Source organism: Bacillus rossius, chromosome 5 (genome assembly GCF_032445375.1).
Source record: "Bacillus rossius redtenbacheri isolate Brsri chromosome 5, Brsri_v3, whole genome shotgun sequence".
Classification (NCBI taxonomy): Eukaryota; Metazoa; Arthropoda; class Insecta; order Phasmatodea; family Bacillidae; genus Bacillus; species Bacillus rossius.
In genome coordinates this window covers 66,417,276-66,439,381 of record NC_086333.1, presented here as the reverse complement: position 1 = coordinate 66,439,381, position 22,106 = coordinate 66,417,276, and the positions used below count along the sequence as shown (strand labels likewise).

The following is a 22,106-nucleotide window of genomic DNA, read 5'->3' as shown; positions in this document are numbered from 1 at the left end:
ATTTTGACGAGAGCTGACGATTGGAATGAAGGCTTCCTTCTTTCGGCTATTTCCTTCAACACGCATTTTTGGATACCAGCCTGCCAGTTTGTGCCGTATCTCACGACCAAGCGATGCGTTCTGTACGGTGAAAATATAGTTACAATTTTGAGTAGTTATTTATTCACATATGAGATTTTATATTCTGCCTTTATGTGAATTACATAAATATAAACTACGGAAGGTGACACACCGAAAAGAAACTACACTGGTAGGTTATGAGGGAGGGAGCACAAGATTGTGTTTTTTCAAAAACCACGAGCGTGAACAATGCAGTTAAGAAAGCTTTGATCAGTTTTTGTCTGTGGTAGCTATAGTGATTAAAAGGTAGGTGTTATCATTATTGTTTTTATATATTTTAAATTGCCGTTTTACCGTCTTCAAGTGTGTTTGTTTATGTTTTTAAATACCTAATATTTGGTTTGTTAATTTATTTCACACATTTTTGTTTGATGTATAAAACACTACTGTATGTTTTCTATGGATACATATTTATTTATTAATTTGTTTTGAGATTCGGTACTTTTTATCAATATTTCGAATTGACATAATGTGATTGGCTGCCGCTTCGACATGGTGGCGTTTCAAAGGTTTGATTGTTTGAACCTTTAATTACCAAGTCCGTTGCATTATAACAATATGAACATTGTAAAAAAAGGTTTGGTGGTCAAGTGCCTAAAGATTAGGCATCACAGCACGCTGGTGTGAATATTTGGACCAAAATTGTGTAATATTTTACCACTGATGTAAAAACTATACTGTCACTGATGCACTAATAAATACTGAGTATTTTGTATGAGTTAATCGTATGCGGCCATCAAATGCAAACAAACTCTGTGCATTTTAAGTTGGTCCAGCCAGCCTCCATGATAAGGTAGGACATATTGTTCCCTCTGAGTTAGTTGAGTAAACTAGAACCTCATATAATTTCAGAGACAAAACACTGACTTTACATAATTATTTTTCTGCCAAAATTATTTCCACCTGATAAAGACTTTTGTTATTTTGTACCAGTCATACAGGCAGCTATAATTAGCTCTGTTTTTGTTTATTTTATTATGGACTAAAACCTGGAAGGATTCATTAAGGTTAAATGTTGTTTTGTCAGATGGTTCATTGTTTTTTTCAAGTGTTAAGTTGTGATAATAAATACGGTAAATATTTACAATCGCGGTAGATGCCAAAAAAAAATGCTAAAAATCCGAAAATACTTTTATTCTATGCTCTTTCACTTCCTCTTTTCAAATCAACCGGCGGAGATAAGAAATTCCAACTACTTTCGGAGATATCGAATTTTTTAATTTTCATCACAATACCTGCGTATTCATGCGGAAAAAAATGCTAACAATCCGAAAATACTTTTATTCTATGCTATTTCACTTCCTCTTTTCAAATCAACCGGCGGAGATAAGAAATTCCAAATACTTTAGGAGATATCGAATTTTTTAATTTCATGATATGTAGAGTCACGGTAGATGCCAAAAAAAATGCTAACAATCCGAAAATACTTTTATTCTATGCTCTTTCACTTCCTCTTTTCAAATCAACCGGCGGAGATAAGAAATTCCAAATACTTAATGAGATATCGAATTTTTTAATTTAGCAATACAACGCCCGTTTAACCCCTCGAACGTCGCCATTTTTTATTTTGACGTGTGTTAGTGAATGCGTAATAAATAAAATGGTCGATTAGGTCAGGTCAGTTACATTATAAATACTTTCAAACTAAGCGGACATTAAAAATAATGTGAATTTAATTTAATGGTTCTTTAGTTTTAAATTATTTATAATGTAACTAACCTGACCTAACAAAACCCGGACAAATGATGAACATAACTCACGTAATTTTTTTTTACTTATTACTTGCGCAACAATATCCAAATAAAAAAATAATACTTTAAAATTAGAAACGTTAAAAACTCACCTAAGTTGGAGGCGGGTACATTTCCTTTGCCACTATAAGGAAATGATGTAGTCGTTCACGGCAGAAGTTGACCGATTAATTAAACATCGTATTGAACAATAAATGATTAAATAATCACGTATTGGTTCATTTGCATACTGACCAATCACGGAATAAATAATCACCTATTGGTTCATTTGAATACTGGCCAATCACGGAACAGTCACGTGACAAAATTATCCAATAAGAAACATGATACTCGTAAACAAGAAACCTTATTATCTATGACAAGAAACAGTGGTGATCGCCGCATACTATGCAGGTATTGTGATGAAAATTAAAAAATTCGATATCTCCTAAAGTATTTGGAATGTCTTACCTCCGCTGGTTGATTTGAAAAGAGGAAGTGAAAGAGCACAGAATAAAAGTATTTTCAGATTTTTAGCATTTTTTTTGGCATCTACCGCGACTCTACATATGATGAAATTTAAAAATTCGATATCTCCTAAAGTATTTGGAATTTCTTACCTCTGCCGGTTGTTTTGAAAAGAGGAAGTGAAAGGGCACAGAATAAAAGTATTTTCAGATTTTCAGCATTTTTTTTTTGGCCTCTACCGCGATTGTAAATATTTACCATAAATACTTTTGGCTTTTAATAACATAGTAATTTTTTTCAGTATAATAAAATCCCAGCAATACCTTGCTGTACATGTTTATTAATTACTCCATTAAAGGCACCGAATACCCAAAGACCAAAGTTTTATCATATTGACCTTAAAACTGATTTTAATCCTCTGCTTATATTAATCAGCACTAACACTACTGAATCAATAGTGTGATTTCTGAGTATAATGGTATGTGTAAAATAAAGCTAGTAATAATAGTACTATTACTGTCAGCAAGAGTACTATCAATATTAATCTGGTTGCAAAATAGCAGTAGTGGTATTAGTGGTACTAGTACTATCAAAATGAATAATCAATTACTATTTTGAAACGCCTTGAGAAACCCAAGTTATTTCTATAAATTTCCGCAAATTTCTACATTGTACTTTCAGAAATTTTGTGCGTACGTTATCCACAACCTTCACCAAGAGCTTGACTACAACATCCACAACACTGTGCAAAAAATACACTAAAGTCAGGCATCCAGATGATCTGAAAAATAATTATCAGGAAATAAGTTATTTTGTGACCTTACAGCCTGCATAAATATTGTAGTTTAACCCTGCCAGTTACAAAGATACACAAACTCATGTTAGAGAGAAAATAAAATTAACAAGAAATACAAAAATAGACTTGTGGGATTAAGTTGATATCACCAGGTAGTGGTTCAGTTTAAATAGATTAATACTTAGATAAGTATTTTTTTTTCCAAATAAAACTGATCAAAACACTGCCACTGCACAATGTAATGAAAGGGATAGAATGTTCAAAATGTAACTCTAAATGTATGGTTAAATACTTTGAAAATATTTCATTATATATTATGATGGTTTGAATGAGAAAAATCTAACTGGCTTGATGTTTCACACAATATTTATTGAGTTACTTAACCATGTAGACTATTTTTCTTTACAATGGTAAAAATGACACTTTATCGCAACGCGCATGAGCATTTCGCCATATTGGAATTTGTTTCAGCCTCTTAATTAGTGACACTCATTCTTCTTCAAGCTAGCACCAAACAAGCAACATGTTAGTTTATTGGGTAAATATGTACAGTCGCGGTAGATGCCAAAAAAATGCTAAAAATCCGAAAACACTTTTATTCTGTGCTCTTTCACTTCCTCTTTTCAAATCAACCGGCGGAGATAAGAAATTCCAACTACTTTCGGAGATATTGAATTTTTTAATTTTCATCACAATACCTGCGTATTCATGCGGAAAAAAATGCTAACAATCCGAAAATACTTTTATTCAATGCTATTACACTTCCTCTTTTCAAATCACCCGGCGGAGATTAGGAATTCCAAATACTTTATGAGATATTGAATTTTTTAATTTAGCAATACAACTCCCGTTTAACCCTTCGAACGTCGCCATTTTTTATTTTGACGTGTGTTAGTGAATGCGTAATAAATAAAATGGTCGATTAGGTCAGGTCAGTTACATTATAAATACTTTCAAACTAAGTGGACATTAAAATAATGTGAATTTAATTTAATGGTTCTTTAGTTTTAAATTATTTATAATGTAACTGACCTGACCTAACAAAACCCGGACAAATGATGAACATTAACAACTCACGTAATTTTTTTTTACTTATTACTTGCGCAAAAATATCCAAATAAAAAAATACTTTAAAATTAGAAACGTTAAAAACTCACCTAAGTTGGAGGCGGGTACATTTCCTTTGCCACTATAAGGAAATGATGTAGTCGTTCACGGCAGAAGTTTACCGATTAATTAAACATCGTATTGAACAATAAATGAATAAATAATCAAGTATTGGTTCATTTGAATACTGACCAATCACGGAATAAATAATCACCTATTGGTTCACTTGAATACTGGCCAATCACATAACAGTCACGTGACAAAATTGTCCAATAAGAAATATGATACTCGTAAACAAGAAACCTTATTATCTATGACAAGAAATAATGGTCATCGCCGCATACTACGCAGGTATTGTGATGAAAATTAAAAAATTCGATAACTCCTAAAGTATTTGGAATTTCTTACCTCCGCCGGTTGATTTGAAAAGAGGAAGTGAAAGAGCACAGAATAAAAGTATTTTCAGATTTTTAGCATTTTTTATGGCATCTACCGCGACTCTACATATTTACCGTTTATTGGTAGTCCTCACTGGCTAGATTTGCTTAAGCATGAGGGCAGTATACAATATTTCAGGTAATATTGTACTAATTACTTAATTTAATTTAGATTCCCTTTAAGCTCTGCGCTTTCAAAATTGTTAGTTGGTTTGGTCCACTGATACATGATGCACACAAAAGATTACAGACTTTACTGTCATTAGGAAGCAGTTGTTTTCAAGATGTGTTTCCATAAGATTGTGTTTCGGTGAGCTCGCACTGTTCCTACATTTTAATTGCGACCTGGTGTGTGATGCATGGTGTGCCATTAACAAAGCTACTCACCTCTTATCAATCTTTTCCAATCCATTGAGAAGATTTGCCTCAAGCTGTAAATGCTGCGTCTCCATGATCGATGTTTCATGCTGCGTCTGTTCGATCTTTTGTCGAATTTTCTTCTGTTTATGACTAAGCGCTGACTCTTTAACAGCTGTTGTTTTAACAGGTGCTGGCGGGATACTGAAAATTTTTAAAAATGAACACTTTGTGGCTTGTTGGCTGTTTGGTAGTATTCAGATGGACACAAGTAGTAAAAAGCATATTCATACCTGCCAACTTTGGCCAGTCCAAAAGCGGGAGGTTTTTTATTGGCGGGGGGGGGGGGGGGGGGGTTGTTTATTTTGTAAATTTTGAATTTTTTTTAAGAGTAAACCAGCATGATTAGCACAAGCAATGGGCAAATTGTGTTCTAAAATAAAATACTTTAACAAACACTCTGCTTTTGTCACACTATCTTCTTTCCGACTTGTGTCACGAAAAACGTTTGATTTCTGATTTGATGCCATAGCATTGACGGCATGTTTCTTCGTATTTATATGCTTCACAATGTCGCCCTTTCCGGCATGCGAGACGAAAAAATCACAACACAAAGAACAAAATGAATTAGATGCGTGGCAGGGAATTCCACAATTTTTGTTAAAGAACGTTAAGTTCGAAAATGCAGCCCTGCAACGTTACATGCAAAAACTTTTATTTTTGTAGGCTATATTTGTACCTGTATTATTTTTTTTATTTCATGTCTGTATGGTTTGTATATTCAACTTTAACATGTTTATTAATTACTCTATTAAAGGCACTGAATACCCAAAGACCAATATACTTAAATGGTCAAATGGACAAAAAGAAATAAAGTAGTGCAAACAGTTGATTTTAGTGCAATTCCAGGCCCTACTCCTGTGGCTGAAAGGACAGATGATCGCAATGCCATGTCATTTAAAAGCTCCACGGGATGTAGGTGGAAAGCCATGCACTGGCATACAGCACACTGGTGTACAACACAGTGGATGATTGGTTGTGGTATGCTTATGTTAGTTAGGAGTCTGCGAGTACTCGAAAAATATGCAATATTCGTGAATAATGTGATATTCAATATTCATGAATAATTTGATATCAATTTAAAAATTGAATTTTCTTTTTCTAATTATTTGTTACCTACACCATGTTGGACACATTCACAAAAAAGAATTATTGAAAAACAAAATGTAACATGATTTATTGAAAAATTTTGATTTGTACTGCAATATTATTCATGTTGTTTTATACTATTATATTTTTATATTATTTTTTATGTATGTAACCAGATCAACAAAACAAATTTCAAACTTAAATTTACTGGTTGAACAAAATACATTGCCTGTTGAATTTAATTTTCTTTATTTTACACATTTTTGTAATAATGGTTACATGTACATAACTATCTTTTTAATATTACTATACTTTGGATAAAAAAAATTTGGACTCATGTGAGGTGTGAAAAAAAATTTCACACTATATTAAAATTTAATTAGAAAAATATTTGATATTCGTGAATCGTGATATTCGATTTGAATGAGAAAAAAAGTATTCGCAGAAGCCTAGTTTATAAGTTAAGCTATGCGTGATTAGCATAGTGTTGGTGGTTAAGTAATTACTGTGCTGCAATTACAGAATAATTGCAGCACCAACAGTGCACATTTACCAAGAGCGCTTACACAACAGACATGAACCAAATAAGACCTTCATACCTTGAAGGGTGAAGAACACCAGAATGCTCATTGCCTGCTTTCCGCAGAATTATTCAACGTCACGACACAGCAATAAATTTTTTTTCAGCCAGTGGAGGAAGTGCGTAAATCATGCAAAATTATAATTTGTGCTCCACTGTTTACACCTTAACTTTGCAGGATTGTTTTTCCAGACATATGTTCCTTCACAAAAATTGCTTGTTTTGGCATTCCCTTAAATTTATGCTCAGCAATTTCCCAACAGGCCATATATATTTTAACATTGCGAACTAGTGTCTGATGTGCAGTACGCCTTGCACAAGGTACTCACCTCTTATCAATCTTTTCCAATCCAATGAGAAGATTTGCCTCAAACTGTGAATCCTCCGTCTCCATGTGGAATGATTCATCAAGTGTCTGTTCAGTTTTCTGTGGAAGCTGCTTCTGCCTATGACTAGGTGCAGACTCTTTAATGGCTGTTGTTTTAACAGGTTCTGGTAAGGAACTTGGGGGAAAAAAAATACAGATGTACTAATGAATGATTATTAAAAATTTATGAAACATGTTAGTAGTATTTACTTATGATGAATGCATGAAATAAAAAATGCAGTACTTATTTTCAACTGTATAAGTTGTGTTATCTCCTACAAACTGTTTACTCTAATACCAAAACAAAATAACAGACTTTGTTGTCAGAAATACCAGTTAGCGTTACAGCTAATATTAGAGACCAAGTCCTAATGTCATGTACTTAAAGTGCCATTTTATATTCTCCGCTAATCCGAAAATCTGCCTAATCCAAACAGGGCTAGTACAAAAATAATTAATTTTTATAACATTTAAGAACTAAGAAAAGTAAAGAAAAACAATTTTTTTCAAGTAATGTTGTACATTTATTATTATGTACATAAGAAACTTATAATTTATCTATTTCACTGTCTAACTGAAAAGAGAAAAAAATAGGATTAAGTACATAGTACTTAAATACATATGTACATATTCAAAAATTTTGAATATTTATACATGCTATATTTATGATCTGAACACGATTGACACAAAACAAAACGTAAAACAGTGAACTATTATCTAAGAGGCAAAGTCAGTAATCTTCCTTTGACGCAATGCACTAAATCGGCTTGAAGATGCAATGTTTCACCAACGCCACATAAACATAACATCTTTTGGGATTGCATCGGCATGTTGCTCGACGTAGCGCAAAGCTAGATCAAGGGCACTGGCTGCGGCAGTGTGAGAAACAACATCAGTCGGTGCGTTTCCATCCTCCTCACTGTCTGCATCGAGATCAGTTGACGTTCCCTGCACAGCTGCTACGATATATTCATCTTTGTATTCCCAGAGGCCAAATCCGTTAATAATGGCAGTCCACTTTTCAACGCACTCTTCTGCATTTTCGCAACTGGATACAATTTTTTTCACTAGTTGAAGAAGTTCAAACTTTTCTTTTGCTGGTGAGGGGAGGGGGGGGGGGGGGAAGACTGTTTGGACAAACTCTATATCATATATCAGGCCAGAGATTTTTCCATGATTTCTGTAAAGATTCCTTTTGTGTTTTCTCCCAAGCTTCTGCTCATAGGTCTGTTTACAAAGACCTGGACTGCCCCGAACTGAACAATCCACATACTTGTGACCCTGCATACTTAAACTGACCTTGCATACAAGCAGAAGTTAGACATGTAAATTTTTCGGTCTCTACTCCCGCTGTTAGTAAATTAAACATGTCATAAACTTGCATTTTACTTTTTAATTCAATGATTTAATCCCAGCCAAATATTTTGGATGAAATTATGAAATTTTTTTCACTTCACTGCTAACTCATAAATTTACCTCAAACTTATGTTTTTACCTTGAATTGTTAAATTAGCCCAGTTTCATATCAACAAATTTCAAGTCAACTTCCCAATGAATCTGTTTTTAAATATTAATTTATTTATTTATTTACAGTAAGTCCTCTATTTATGTCGTACCGATTTACGTCGTTTCGGATTAACGTCGCTAATGTTTGAGTACTCATGTTTCAATTTAAGTTGTCGCCGATTCACAATAACGTCGTTTACAATGACCGTAAATCTTTATTTTAACCAAAACACCGTATATAATTCATTTATAATTCTTTGTTTCCTTCGGTAGTTAATTTATGCTATGTAGCGTAAGCTACACGTTCACCGCCTTATCTTATCATACATCATGAGGGACGCTTCCTGCTCTTACGTACAGTATGTACTATATATCTGTTTTTATATTTCAATCAATAAAGGTAATAAAGCAGCTGGTTAAATAACCATTCTATAAAGCTGAGAAGTACTAGTTGGACTTGTTTCCCATGCTGTGGGTTGTAATTTGCTGATAAAATTGCCCGTTGTCACGTCTGTATGCCAGCGCTTCCGGCCGACCGGCCGGTGGCATGAAACATGGCTCATTTTGCGTCGTTTCTATTTACGTCGCGGTTTTCAGGAACGTAACCCCGACGTAAACCGAGGACTTACTGTATTTAATATCTCAATCCTTGTAAAATGTAGCTAATGATTATAAGTTAGTAAAATAAATTTAAAATGTTATCAATACAAATTGATTTTCCGAATAACGATGTTTGTTATCTTGCAAGGATGCAAGAAAAGTACGCACATTCAATTACATGCACACACTTGCAATTCAGACAACAATAGTAATGTCAATTGCAGGTAAATTCAGACATTGCCTTAATTGTGTTTTTATATCTACCTACTCACCTGGAACACATTTTCTTGACCATTGTATTGGCTCCACCCTCACAATCTCTGAATATGTACAAATATTCATTCTCAAAACCCAAAGATACTATGTCGCCACTCTTCAAAGCATAAGGGACATCCTTTGTTAATTTTTTATCATTTAAAAATGTTCCACAAGAGCTCTGAAACCAAAACACATAATTTAATTGATGTGCTATTACCTACATCAATAACACTATGCAACATGATTTTCTATGATTCTCTGATCTTTAAGTGTTCCTAAAGTTTTGTTTGCACTGATTCAAGATCTGCAATCCGTTTTTTTTCTATCATGTACACAGTTTTTTTTTTTTTGCAAATTGAGGAAACTCATTTTTTATTTAAATGTAAATTTTACAAAGGAAATTTTCATTACAAATGGGAAATTTTATTTTGGTAAAAGGGAATAGTTGGCAACACTTGTTACACCCAGCTGGCTTTAGGAGGGAAACAGTAATTCATTCTTTACATACTGTAGTGTGAGGTTATATTTGAGAAATGAGTTTTCCGTAAGTGTTTAAATAACCCAAACGTGTACTGTTAAATTTGTGGTAGTTATGTAACTGTTAAGCAAAGACAAGACATCAGTAGTTTTGTGAGAAATGTCTATTATGCTTACTTCGGCATAAAGCTTCGTGATCAAGACAAAAACTGGGCACCGCACAAGGTATGTCGTACATGTGTCGATCGACTGAGACTGTGGAAACATGGTGGAAAAAAAATCAATGCCCTTTGCAATTCAAATGGTTTGGAGGGATCCACATAATCATATTAACGACAGTTATTTCTGTATGGTTAACGTTCAAGGATACAACGTAAAAACTAAGAAAGACATACAATATCCGAACATTCCTTCGGCCATACGACCAGTTATACATTGTGAATCCCTTCCTATCCTAGTTCCACCTCCTGTTCTCGAAAATGTGCTACAGGAGAGCAGTTCAGAAAATGAATGTGATAATGCTGATGATTACAAGTGTGAAGAAAATTCTGCGCCAAAATTATTCACTCAAAATGAACTTAACGATTTAACTCATGACTTAAATCTGACAAAGGGTGCTGCTCAATTGCTTGGATCAAGATTGAAAGAAAAAAATCTTCTACTACCTGGAGTTTAGTTCTCTTGGTGTAGGACTCAAGAGAAGGAATTAATAAAATTCTTTAAAGAAGAAGACTCTCTGGTTTATTGTTGTGATATTGAGGGTTTATTGAATTTCTTTGAAGTCAATTACAATCCAAGTAAATTGAGGTTATTTATAGACTCATCCAAAAGTAGTCTCAAAGGTGTAAATTTACATAATCAAAATTTCTTTGGTTCATTACCCATTGTGCATTCAGTGCAGCTCAAGGAAACATATGAAAATCTCACAATTCTGCTAAAATGTGTGAACTATAAAAAACATTCTTGGACAATTTGCAGTGATTTAAAAGTTGTTGGTGTGCTACTTGGTCTACCATCTGGCTACACAAAAATGCAGTGTTTTCTTTGCGAATAGGACAGCAGAGCCAAAGACAAACACTGGAAGCAGACAGACTGGCCCAAAAGATAAACCCTACAACCTGGTTCAAAGAACATAACAAATGAACCACTTGTTCAACAAAGTAAGGTACTGTTATCTTTGAAAGATTTGTGCAATGGGAGTGCATGACGATGTAAGTTTTTGGACATACGCCATTGCTAAGAACTTTTTCTGTTGAAGAAAAACTAAAAAATAAAAATAAATAAATAAATAAAAATACCCAAAAAAGACAAAAAAACACAAAATTAAGCAAAAAATTGCTGTTGTCAACAAGGATATAAACACCACAAAATATTCCGTAACAGGAATATGGTCAACAAACAAAGAAAAACAAATAAAAATGTACTAAGAGAATGAAAGTTGTTTTTATTTGTTTGTTGAAAAAAAAAATTGTTGAAAAACAAATAAAAATGTACTAAGAGAATGAAAGTTGTTTTTATTTGTTTGTTGACCATATTCCTGTTACGGAATATTTTGTGGTGTTTATATCCTTGTTGACAACAGCAATTTTTTGATTAATTTTGTGTTTTTTTGTCTTTTTTGGGTATTTTTATTTATTTTTTTATTTTTTTTTTTTTTAGTTTTTCTTCAACAGAAAAAGTTCTTAGCAATGGCGTATGTCCAAAAACTTACATCAAGTCAAAGTAAGGTAATCTTACCTCCTCTTCACATTAAACTCGGATTAATGAAGCAGTTCACTAAAGCACTTACAAAATAAGGTGACTGCTTCCAGTATTTGGTAACCAAAACTCTGAAAATATCTTATGCGAAATTGAAAGAAGGGGTTTTTGTGGGACAGCAGCAGAAAATAATGTAAGAGTATGTTCGAAAATACAATGAATTGTCAAATACCAAATATCGTTGTGTTTTTGTTAACAGTCATAGAATTTTAAAGGGAGTATAATATATTATACTATTGTCCACTGTAATGCAAGTGCATTGCAATTTCATACTGGGTTATAAAATACACAACTTTTAAATGAAACTCAAATAAATTGTTCACTGCCCAAAAATTTCATTTACTTAAGGGGTTTTATTTACCCCTGGTCTGAACAAGCATTTTAGGATGCTAAATAGTACATAACTTCTTTAATACTTTGTTTATAATTAAGATTGTAATAAATAATTTACATAATAATATAAATTAATTATTAAAAGTGAAACCATTGAAAAATATTACGTTACAAGAGAGAAAATTGGTGAAAATCAACTTAATTTTAATTTTCAGAAATTTTCTCTCTTGCAACATAACATTTTTTAATAGTTTCAGTTTTAATAATTCATTTACATAATTATTTTAATTATGTGCCACAATCATCACTATAAACAAAGCATTGAAGACGTTATGCGCACTTTAGCATCCGAAAATGCTTGTTCAGGCCAGGAGTTGTCTTACTGCTCCTTAAAAAAAATTCTAAATTAAATTGTATAAAAATCTCACGTTATACAGGAAAAGTAAAATCATAGTTGACATCAGCATAAAAAATACTTCTAAAATAACCTTACAGTCTCAAAACATTGTCCCAAAAACTTTTATAATGTTACATAGTGTAATATATTATTATTCCCACAATTTTTCTATTTTCTCCAGTTTGTTGGCCATCCTGGCTATGACCCGTAGCAAGACATCAATTAAAAATTTGATCACTTTTCCTAGACTAGGAATCCAACCAAAATCCTCCTAAAATCGGGTCCTGTGCTTTACTACTGCATGACATAGCTTAGCAACTTAGTAAAAACATTACTTTATGTCAACAAATCTTACCTGAGCACAAATATTCCACGAACCATTTTTAAAACTGATAACACAGTGATTTCTAGATATCTTCAAATCTTTCAAAATGAAAGATGCATTTTTTGATCTGCCAATCGTAAACTGGAAAAAAAAAAAACATCAATTTAACACTTACATGCGAAGATTACACCATTGTTAGTAACCTTATTTTTACAACTGTAATAATCCTACTAAGGTATTTCTTTGAGTAACCCTTCATAAAATTTACAGCTAAATTCTCCTGTATAAAAAAAAGTTACAGAAAAACAAAATTCTATTATTTATTTGAAAGTAATTTATTTTAGTTTTATGATATTGCACACTGATGAATGTTTCCATTTTCAACAAAAATACTAATGGTGTACCTACAATACGTTAATGTTTCAAATAAAAAAACTTTTGTAATTTTATTTTAAGTTTCTTATGTGCTTTTTCACTAATCTCAGGTCTCCCTTAAGCCAGGTTTATAAACTACGAAAAGTACATGACGAGACAACGAAACACCAAACTGACATAAGAAAACCAGTTTATAAAGCACAAGTGTCTCAAATTATCACCAACTCTACAATTTGAAATAGCAAAACAGTATAAAAAAATTTCTTCCTCTAGGTTCTTTAAATAACTCATATACAACCAGACCAAATAAAATTATCAATAATTGGTTTTCAAATTATTAATTTCTTTCACTGTGCATAAGTTTAACAAGTGAAAACTTTGTGGCCTCCTATGCACATAATTGCTGTTTTTTTAATTTTTTTTTTAACGTTTTAAGGCTACTTCAAATATGAAAGGTGAAAACGCAAGCCAAAACGCAAGAAGTTGAATGTACTTACATTGCATTTTTTATCTTGAATAGTTTATAAAAGTAAATTTGAAAATGAACTTTTTGCATCTTGCATTTCTTCCGGAGTTTACAAACCCAGCCTTGTACATTCTATGACAAAGCTTCTTGACTAAAACAGTTGAGATCTAAAGTTTTCAGTTTGTGTGTATGCATTTTCTAAGTGGAATTTCTTTAGGCACTTAAAAGGTGAAATTGAGTATGAAAAAACATATGCACCACTATATAATGGAAATTTAACAGAAAGAAGTACAATGCCCTTGCTCATTATTATCTGGTTGTGTTCAAGCACAAGATCCCATAGAACACTCATTATTTATTTAGGAACAATACGACAAGTCACAAAATATTCAGACGACTGTTGCAGGTAGAGGGCTGTGAAACTCTGTAAATAGTTGGGAAATTATTTAAAGACTGATAGGTACTAGTTGAGTTGAAATAGAAGAGTATTAAATAGATTTTGCAATTTATTCTTCTCACGCCGCAAAATGTTCTGTTACACGATTTGTGCACAGGAAAACACTCACCGATCGCTACTCGTGTGCTGTGCCTTCACAAAATAATATCTTAAGAAATCTCATCGTCCAGGTACAAAAGAACACTGGAACTAAGTCCTGGTGGACCACCCGGGGCTGCACCCCATGTCTGTGGCCTAAAAATACTTCAATCCAAAATGAAGAAAAAACAAAGATTACATTAAATTAGTTGCGACACGGCCCTGACTCAATTTTCTACCCTTACAATACCATGTGTTTCTTGAGCCACTGAACGGTGCGACCTCTCGGCACAGAACTCTTAACGACTGACGAGACTACAAGCAACTGCGTACCACCCCAAGGGGAAGGGTCAGGCTTACAAGGCTTACAAAGTGAACACTATTGCACAGTCATGCACCTACGCGCTGGTTTCCCCAACTGCACGCTTCTTGGAGACAAGACAAATAACTTGCGCCATTGTGTCGTGCCCCTGCCTGCCTTTCTTTCACAGAAACCTCTGTCCTACATTCTAGCAATGTCACTATTACACCATGGAAAACATTATGTAAAATTATAGCTATAAAATTAATATTTAAATTAAATGAAATAATGATGATCACACTTACAGAATTAGTACGCTAGACAATATCATGACAATCCGTAAAAACGTAATTAAAAGGCTTTTTTCCAACCCAAACAATAATTCTAGACAATAAAATATAAACACAAAACTAGGTCATGACCTTGAACTATGTAATCAGCTGATATACCCCTTACTTAAATGCCTTATGCCTAAAAAAACACTGCAGAACTGGGGAGGGTATGGGTCTTACAATGCCACAGCAAATAAAAAATGGTTTTTGTAAAAAAAAAACTAAAAAACGTATCCTCTTTTGCAATTAAAAATCAAGGCATTTTTAAGAACTACTTTACTTCATCACATTCACCAATATAAAGAAATAAAAAACTATTTGTCCAACACTAAGTCTCTCAAGAAAATAACAACGTTAAATAGTACCTAAATGCACAATAATTTTGTTGGTTGGTTCAAACTTCTTTCAGATAAGCTCATATTTCCAGAATTATCTCTGGAACATATCCAACCCAATCATACATAGTGTCTATCTGAAATTTGTAACCTTGACATTTATTTTTATCTCTAACAAAATTTAGTGTTAATGTACAAAGATTGACAGTAAAACACATCCTTTTTAGTTTGGTGAAATACAAAATACAAAAATCAAATTAAAAACTTTTTTTATAAATAAAATCTAATCATGTGACCCGAAACTGTATACTGCACATGCACAAAGCGTTGTTTGCTGACAAATCAGAAACAAAGAGATACAGACCTGCCAACATTCAAATTTAAAAAATCATGAGGTCCTCCATAAAAAATTTTAGGTCCACAAATACATGTTAGATATAAAAAAAACAACAAATGAGAATCTATAAATTTAAGTGACATACCTGTACATATGTTACATGGTCTCTGCTTCAAAATTTATTTCAACAAATTATAGGTTGCAGATTTTGCAGCCTTCAAAAATTTTTCATCGAAGAGTTGTTCGTAACACACGCCCTCTTGTGCAGATTTTACTTTTAGCAATGTTTTCAAGCGATTTTTCCGACAATGGCAATCTGAATTGGGTTTTTGTCTTCTTTACCTGGCTGAAGATCCTCTCACACTCGGCGTTACTATGAGTAATGGATAAAATACCTAGCATAAGTTGAGATCACTTGTCATACTTCAAACTACCATCTGTAGTCTTCATCTGTCCAATCAATGACCACTTAGAGTCAATTCTTTCCTGCTTCAATATTTTCTCAGGAATATCTTTATTTGAAATGAAGAAAATTGTGGCTCTAAAACATCAATTGCAGCATCTATATCTTGTCCTTCCATAAAAATATTTGGAAATTTATCAACAAAATATCTTGCACTAGAAAATGATGCATGGCTTATGGTTTCAATGCATGCTACTTCTGCATGAGCTATAAATGTACTTTTTAAAGGAAATTTGTTACTATGCAGTCACATGCAGCCACACAATACTGCCTAATTGAACTGTAAAATAATTTGCCCTGTTCAACACTCAAGCCACCCACAATTTTGAATGCCTCACTACCAATAACCAAATCTTTATACTTTTTTTTTTTTTTTGATTATCATGAGTGTGATAATCAATCTCCAAAAGAGAAGTAGATGATTTTACTACATCAGCACACACAAATTTTGACATCAAGTTTCGCAACAGGTCGTAAAGTGTGGATTTCAGTTTCTGAGTCTGAGGTTCTTGCAACTGTAGTAGTACATTAGTCTTGTCGAACATAGGGATTACATTTAAGAGAAACATGCAAAATGCCTTGTTTAAATCACTAGATAAAAACATGAATGACATAGGTCTACCTTTTTCTGCTGGTACCTGAGGTACTGATGTTTTCATTTTAGGTCTGTGTGTTAAATTGATTTTCTTTGAGCTGGTCACATCCATTTTAGAACTGCCCTTCTTTGAACTGTCAGGTTTAGAAGCTATTTTACTGGGAAAAGTTTACTTCGAATTTTTTTTTTTTTTTATCATTTGAAGACACTGCATGGCTACTGTTTGTACTACTACTACTACTACTACTTTCTATGTTTGTGGCACTGGACAAAACTGTGAGGTTACTTTGACTACCTTGTTGAGATGGAATTGAACATTCACCTATTTTTGAAACTAATTTGGGGATTTTGTAGTTCTTAAGTGTTCTCCTGCTTTTATCTGCAAATTCAGGCCGACATTCTACCAAAAAAAAGAAAAGAAACTAGTTAATGGCTGCCATTGTTCTACCAACCTTGTCAAGCATTTTCCTAACGAAAGCCATCGTGTACACACATGTTTGAGGACTTTCCTAGTGTCTACATTATGCAGCATCTGAAATTATTTTAGCTTTTATTTCCTATTTACACTCTTTTCCAAGTAGTAAAATATATCAATCAAAATGTCATCCACTTTAGATGGAAGACAACAAGCAGCAGCTTTTTCAGCACATAAGTTTATCAAATGGCATGGACAACCAACAAAAATCAAATTTTCGATTTTACTTTTCATAACAGCAGCCACACCACTTTTATGTCCCATCATCACTGGTGCATTGTCAGCGCTTGGCGCCAAACAGTTTGAAAACGGGATGTTGTTTTCTTTTAAGGAATCAAGCAAAAGATTACCAATATTTACTCCTGTTGAGTCGCCTTTGAGAACTGGTACTGCCAAGAGCCTATTTTGAATTTCGAGCTTGTCTTTACTGTGGAAAGTAACCACAATGGGGTAAAGTTTGCAATCACTTTCATTACTACCATCAGTTGCGATGGAAAATGGTGGATTACGTAACACAGATACAAGTTTCTCATGCGAGCTTTGATCCATTTGTCCCAATATTGCTGCAGATTTGGTCCTCGCACAGCCGTATTTTTTGGCAATGTCACTATCAGGAAACATCTTTCTAAAAAGCTGCCCTGCATGATCACTACACGACAGCGCTAAATTATGTTCAACTAAAAAAGATGTAAAATAACATTCTGCTTGTGTAACACTATTATCACTGTTCACAGCAAAATTTTGTTTTTTATTGGAAGCAATACACTTCACGTGTCCGTTTTTTTTTGTAGCGACATGTTTCACAATGTCTTCTCTTCCACTATGCGAGATAGAAAAATCAGCACGGCACTCACTACAAAACGCGAAATTGCTTCCTTTACATGACTCGAGTATTGATGGAAACTCGTTACTGTAAGCTTTCGTAAAACTTGTTTTGTAACTTTTTACAAACAGTTCTATCAGACATGTTCACGTTGCTCTAAACGAACAAACACCGCCGCCATTTGCCAAACAACAAAGGGAGCAGCGCAATACGAAAATAAACATTCGACTTCGACACCAACTACTAACTTACTATCGACTATCTAACACGGCGAGAGCATGGTATGTGGCTCGGCTACGCCAAACAGCACGGCCCGGCTCAGCCAAAGAGCATGATCTCGGCACGGCCCGGCCGGAGGCGAAACGTAGCCGTGTAAAATATCAGCAACAGGTTCAAATATAACAATACTATTACAGTTAACACAAATAAATCATAGTATTTACATAACTGAACCTCAAAATAAATTCAACCTTAACACCTTATTCACAGTTGCGTTGCCACTAATATTCCCCCTTGCTGATGCAATTTAATTATGTAGTTAAAATCTCGGGGCCCCGAAAAATCGTGAGGAAACACTATTTTGACGTGAGGGCGTGAGATGGACCTTAAAATCGTGAGCCTCACGCCAACATCGTGAGAGTTGGCAGGTCTGGAGGTAATAAAACACAAAATATTAGTTTAAAAGTGAGGTACAAAATACCAAAAAATTTATGCATAAAATTTAATCACAAGGCTCAAAATTTGCCCATTGTAATATGCATGCACACAGTGGGGGATACAGAAAAATCTCAAGGGGGGGGGGGGGGGCAGGTCTACCTCTTCCACACACTCCCTTGTTACGTCACCTTGGTTGCTTGGATGCAGCCAGAGGTCTTTTTCCAAGCTCTATCCGTTTCATTTACGTCTCGCCCGAATATTAAAGGTAAGTGTATGAATGTGTATTGTATAACATCGGCGGCCGGGTGCGCGCCCTCCCCTTGCCAAGAACCATGTTTGGTGCTGGGCTGCCCTGGTCAAGGGGGGGGCGCGCGCCCCCCCTATGAATCCGCCACTGCATGCACAAAACATTGTTTGCTGTCAAGTTGGAAACAAAATAACAAATAATTACCTGCATTTATCAATTCCTTGCATGCAAGCAGTCTTTATTTAGGAGTTTCAAGGACCCAGTAAAATTGAAGGATTTAAGGGCCCTTATTCAATTAAAGAGAAATGAAGTACTTTTTAAATAGATTAAAGAGGCGTACAAACCCTGGATCACCTAGAAACAGTTCATCCACTAACCTTCCTGCACTTTCAGGGTTTGCCTTCTCCCCTCCTCCCTTGAACAAAGGCATCACCATTGCCTCATTCCATTACGTTTATCATTCCCGTTTCACTGTTGCTATTTTGCAAGTGCAAGTGTCTCCTCAGTGAGGGGCTTTTAAATTCAAAGGGAGAATCCCCATCCCCCACCGAATTAACTCCCATGGCTGTTACCAATACCATAGGCCTAACCTCCCTTAATATATCTTCATCCTTATTTCAAGCCCTCCCCTTCCCTTTGGCTTCTTTCCTTATGGTCCATACCCTACTTTGCCATACACAAAAACAGATACTGCTTCTGCAGCAACTTGCCTTCTTCGGCAACCCACCTCTTCCTGCACTCTTCTGACAAAACAGTACCGAAACTGAACAGATATTCACACCTTCCTCCATCTGCCTTTTCATGTGAGCATTCCTTGCCTCCCTTGTTTTCTTCCCCAGTACCTTCATCACTATTTTATTCTCTCCCCTCTTAGCTTCCTGGCCTTAGCTTGAAGCATCCTGCACTTATGCTTCATAACCCTTATGTCTCTCTGATGGAGATCCCCCCACCCCTTTTACCCTACCCTCCTTTCGGGCACAAACGCTCCACCACTGGCTCCAGTATGCTTCTCAAAGCTATGCAGTTGTCATTTGGTCCTTCATTCCCTGCCCACCTGCCATAATCTATCAAGTATGCCTCCATTTCAACTCAATCTGCTCTACCCCACACTTTCTCCTACCTTTTTCTTCTCAGTCCTCCACCCAATTTCTACTACCACCACTGGAACTCTAAGATCATTCATTAATCCCCTCCATCTCCATACTGTTTGCCACTGCGTCAACCAATCTCACCAACACATCTAGCAGATTACCACTTTCCATGTCCCCTCTGCCCTTGTTACACGTGGGTTTCACCCTCCCGTCACATCATGTTACGGAGACGTGCGTGTTCCCTTTCTTGCTTTGATTCACCTGTCAGCATGCCTCCCAGCAGAACATCGACAGAGTGCTGCCTACACGCCTGATAGGTGTGGGACCTGTTAAGTTTGCACCGGGCTACTAAAGTATAGTGCATTTGACTGCCATGTGGGCTGGGTGTCAGCCCCGCTCGTGGCGAACTTTGTAAAGAACATTCTGGGTCTACAAGTTTATTGGCCGGAGGGGTATATAAACCTCTGGCTTGGAGCCGAATGAGGAGAAGCAACCCGACCACTGCCGAGCAACCAACTTGCGTCACTGACCTCACACTGCCCAGCCCGTCAACAACTACACCCCAAGGACTTTGTCGGCGAGAAGGGTAAGCTGTATCATCCCCAAGACTTGGCAATAGACGTTGTACGAGACTGCTCTTTAGTTTGACGTCTTGGGAAGTGCTCGGAATGGAGCATTTTGAACTTGCTCAATGAGTTGTTATAGTAACTCGCGTAGCACATTGAAGTCTTTAACTTGGGGTGACATGACGAGCATGAGATGGCAATGGCGAGACTGCAAATACTCTTAGTAACTCTAACAACCCTTCGCTCACAAACTCAATGTTACCCCGATATTAAACATTCAGCTGCCCTGTGATACAATTCAAAGTCCTGCTGTTCCCTGAGTTTAAGACTGCAAGGGTGAGATGTTAGAGGCAGTCATCTTAGAACTACCCCAGCAACGAGTTGGGGTGAACAGCGAGTTTAAAAAGAAGCAGAGCGAGTCTTGATGGCAAGGGCACAGTTCGAGCGGATGTGGACTACTTGTTGGAGCAACTCACCGGCCTTTAGGACATAACAAGGCAAGTTATGGCATTGTCACAGCCATTTTTTATTGTAAGGCTCTAGTAGTTTAGGTAAATATGTAGTTGGGCGGTATTTGCGAAAAAAAATGTTAAAAATCCGAAAATACCTTTATTTTATGTTCTTCAACGTCCTCTTTTCATTAAAAGTGGCGGAGGTAAGAAATTCCAAATACTTTAGGAGATATTGAATTTTTTAATTTCATCATATGTAGTTGAGCGGTATTTGCGAAAAGAAATGTTAAAAATCCGAAATTACCTTTATTATATGCTCTTCAACTTCCTCTTTTCATTAAAAGCGGCGGAGATAAGAAATTCCAAATACTTTAGGAGATACCGAATTTTTTAATTTTGCAATACAAGACCTGTGGAACCATTCGAGCGACGCCATTTTTGTTATTTTGCCGTGTGTTCGTGAATACGTGAATCGTCAATGCGTAATTAATAAAATGGTTGATTAGGTCAGGTCAGTTACATTATTAATACTTTCAAACTAAGCCGACATTAAAAATAATGTGAATTAATTTTAATTATTCTTTACTTTTAAATTATTTATAATGTAACTGACCTTACCTAACAAACCCGTAACAAAGGATGCACAGTAACAACTCACGTAAATTTTTTTTGTTACTTATTACTTGCACAACAATATCAAAAACACAAATAAGACTTTAAAATTAGAAACGTTAAAAACTCACCTAAATTGGAGGCGGTAATTAAACACCGTTTTAAACAATAAATGAACTAAATAATCACATATTGGTTCGTTTGAATTCTGGCCTATCACGAACAATCACGCGACATCATTATCCAATAAAAAAAAGTAGATACTCTTACCTCGTACGTAAACAAGAAACAATGTTAACCGCCACATCACGGCACTGGTATTGTGATGAAATTTAAAAATTTAATATCTCCTAAAGTATTTGGAATTTCTTATCTCCGCCTCTTTTAATGAAAAGAGGAAGTTGAAGAGCATATAATAAAGGTATTTTCGGATTTTTAACATTTTTTTCCGCAAATACCGCTCAACTACATATGATGAAATTTAAAAATTTGATATCTCCTAAAGTATTTGGAATTTCTTACCTCCGCCACTTTTAATGAAAAGAGGACGTTGAAGAGCATAAAATAAAGGTATTTTCGGATTTTTTAAATTTTTTTTCGCAAATACCGCCCAACTACATATTTACCGTAGTTTAAATTATCAGTCTGTATGGTACATATATTTTACATTTCCTTCTTG

The 22,106-nt window shown here is 34.9% G+C and overlaps 1 protein-coding gene across 2 annotated transcripts in view; it reads right to left on the bottom strand.

The window, feature by feature from the left end:
* Positions 1–22,106, bottom strand: part of LOC134531920 (E3 ubiquitin-protein ligase rnf8-like) — a 39,822-nt gene that overhangs the window by 16,441 nt on the left and 1,275 nt on the right. Inside the window, exons 2-5 of one of the 2 annotated variants that reach the window (XM_063367962.1) lie at positions 12,796–12,906; positions 9,490–9,653; positions 7,074–7,247; positions 5,046–5,219 (exon numbers count right to left, since the gene is read on the bottom strand). In XM_063367962.1, the coding sequence (XP_063224032.1) occupies positions 5,046–5,219; positions 7,074–7,247; positions 9,490–9,653; positions 12,796–12,906 (623 nt within the window). The remainder of the gene's footprint in view (positions 1–5,045; positions 5,220–7,073; positions 7,248–9,489; positions 9,654–12,795; positions 12,907–22,106) is intronic. The other variant, XM_063367963.1, reaches the window with a different exon arrangement.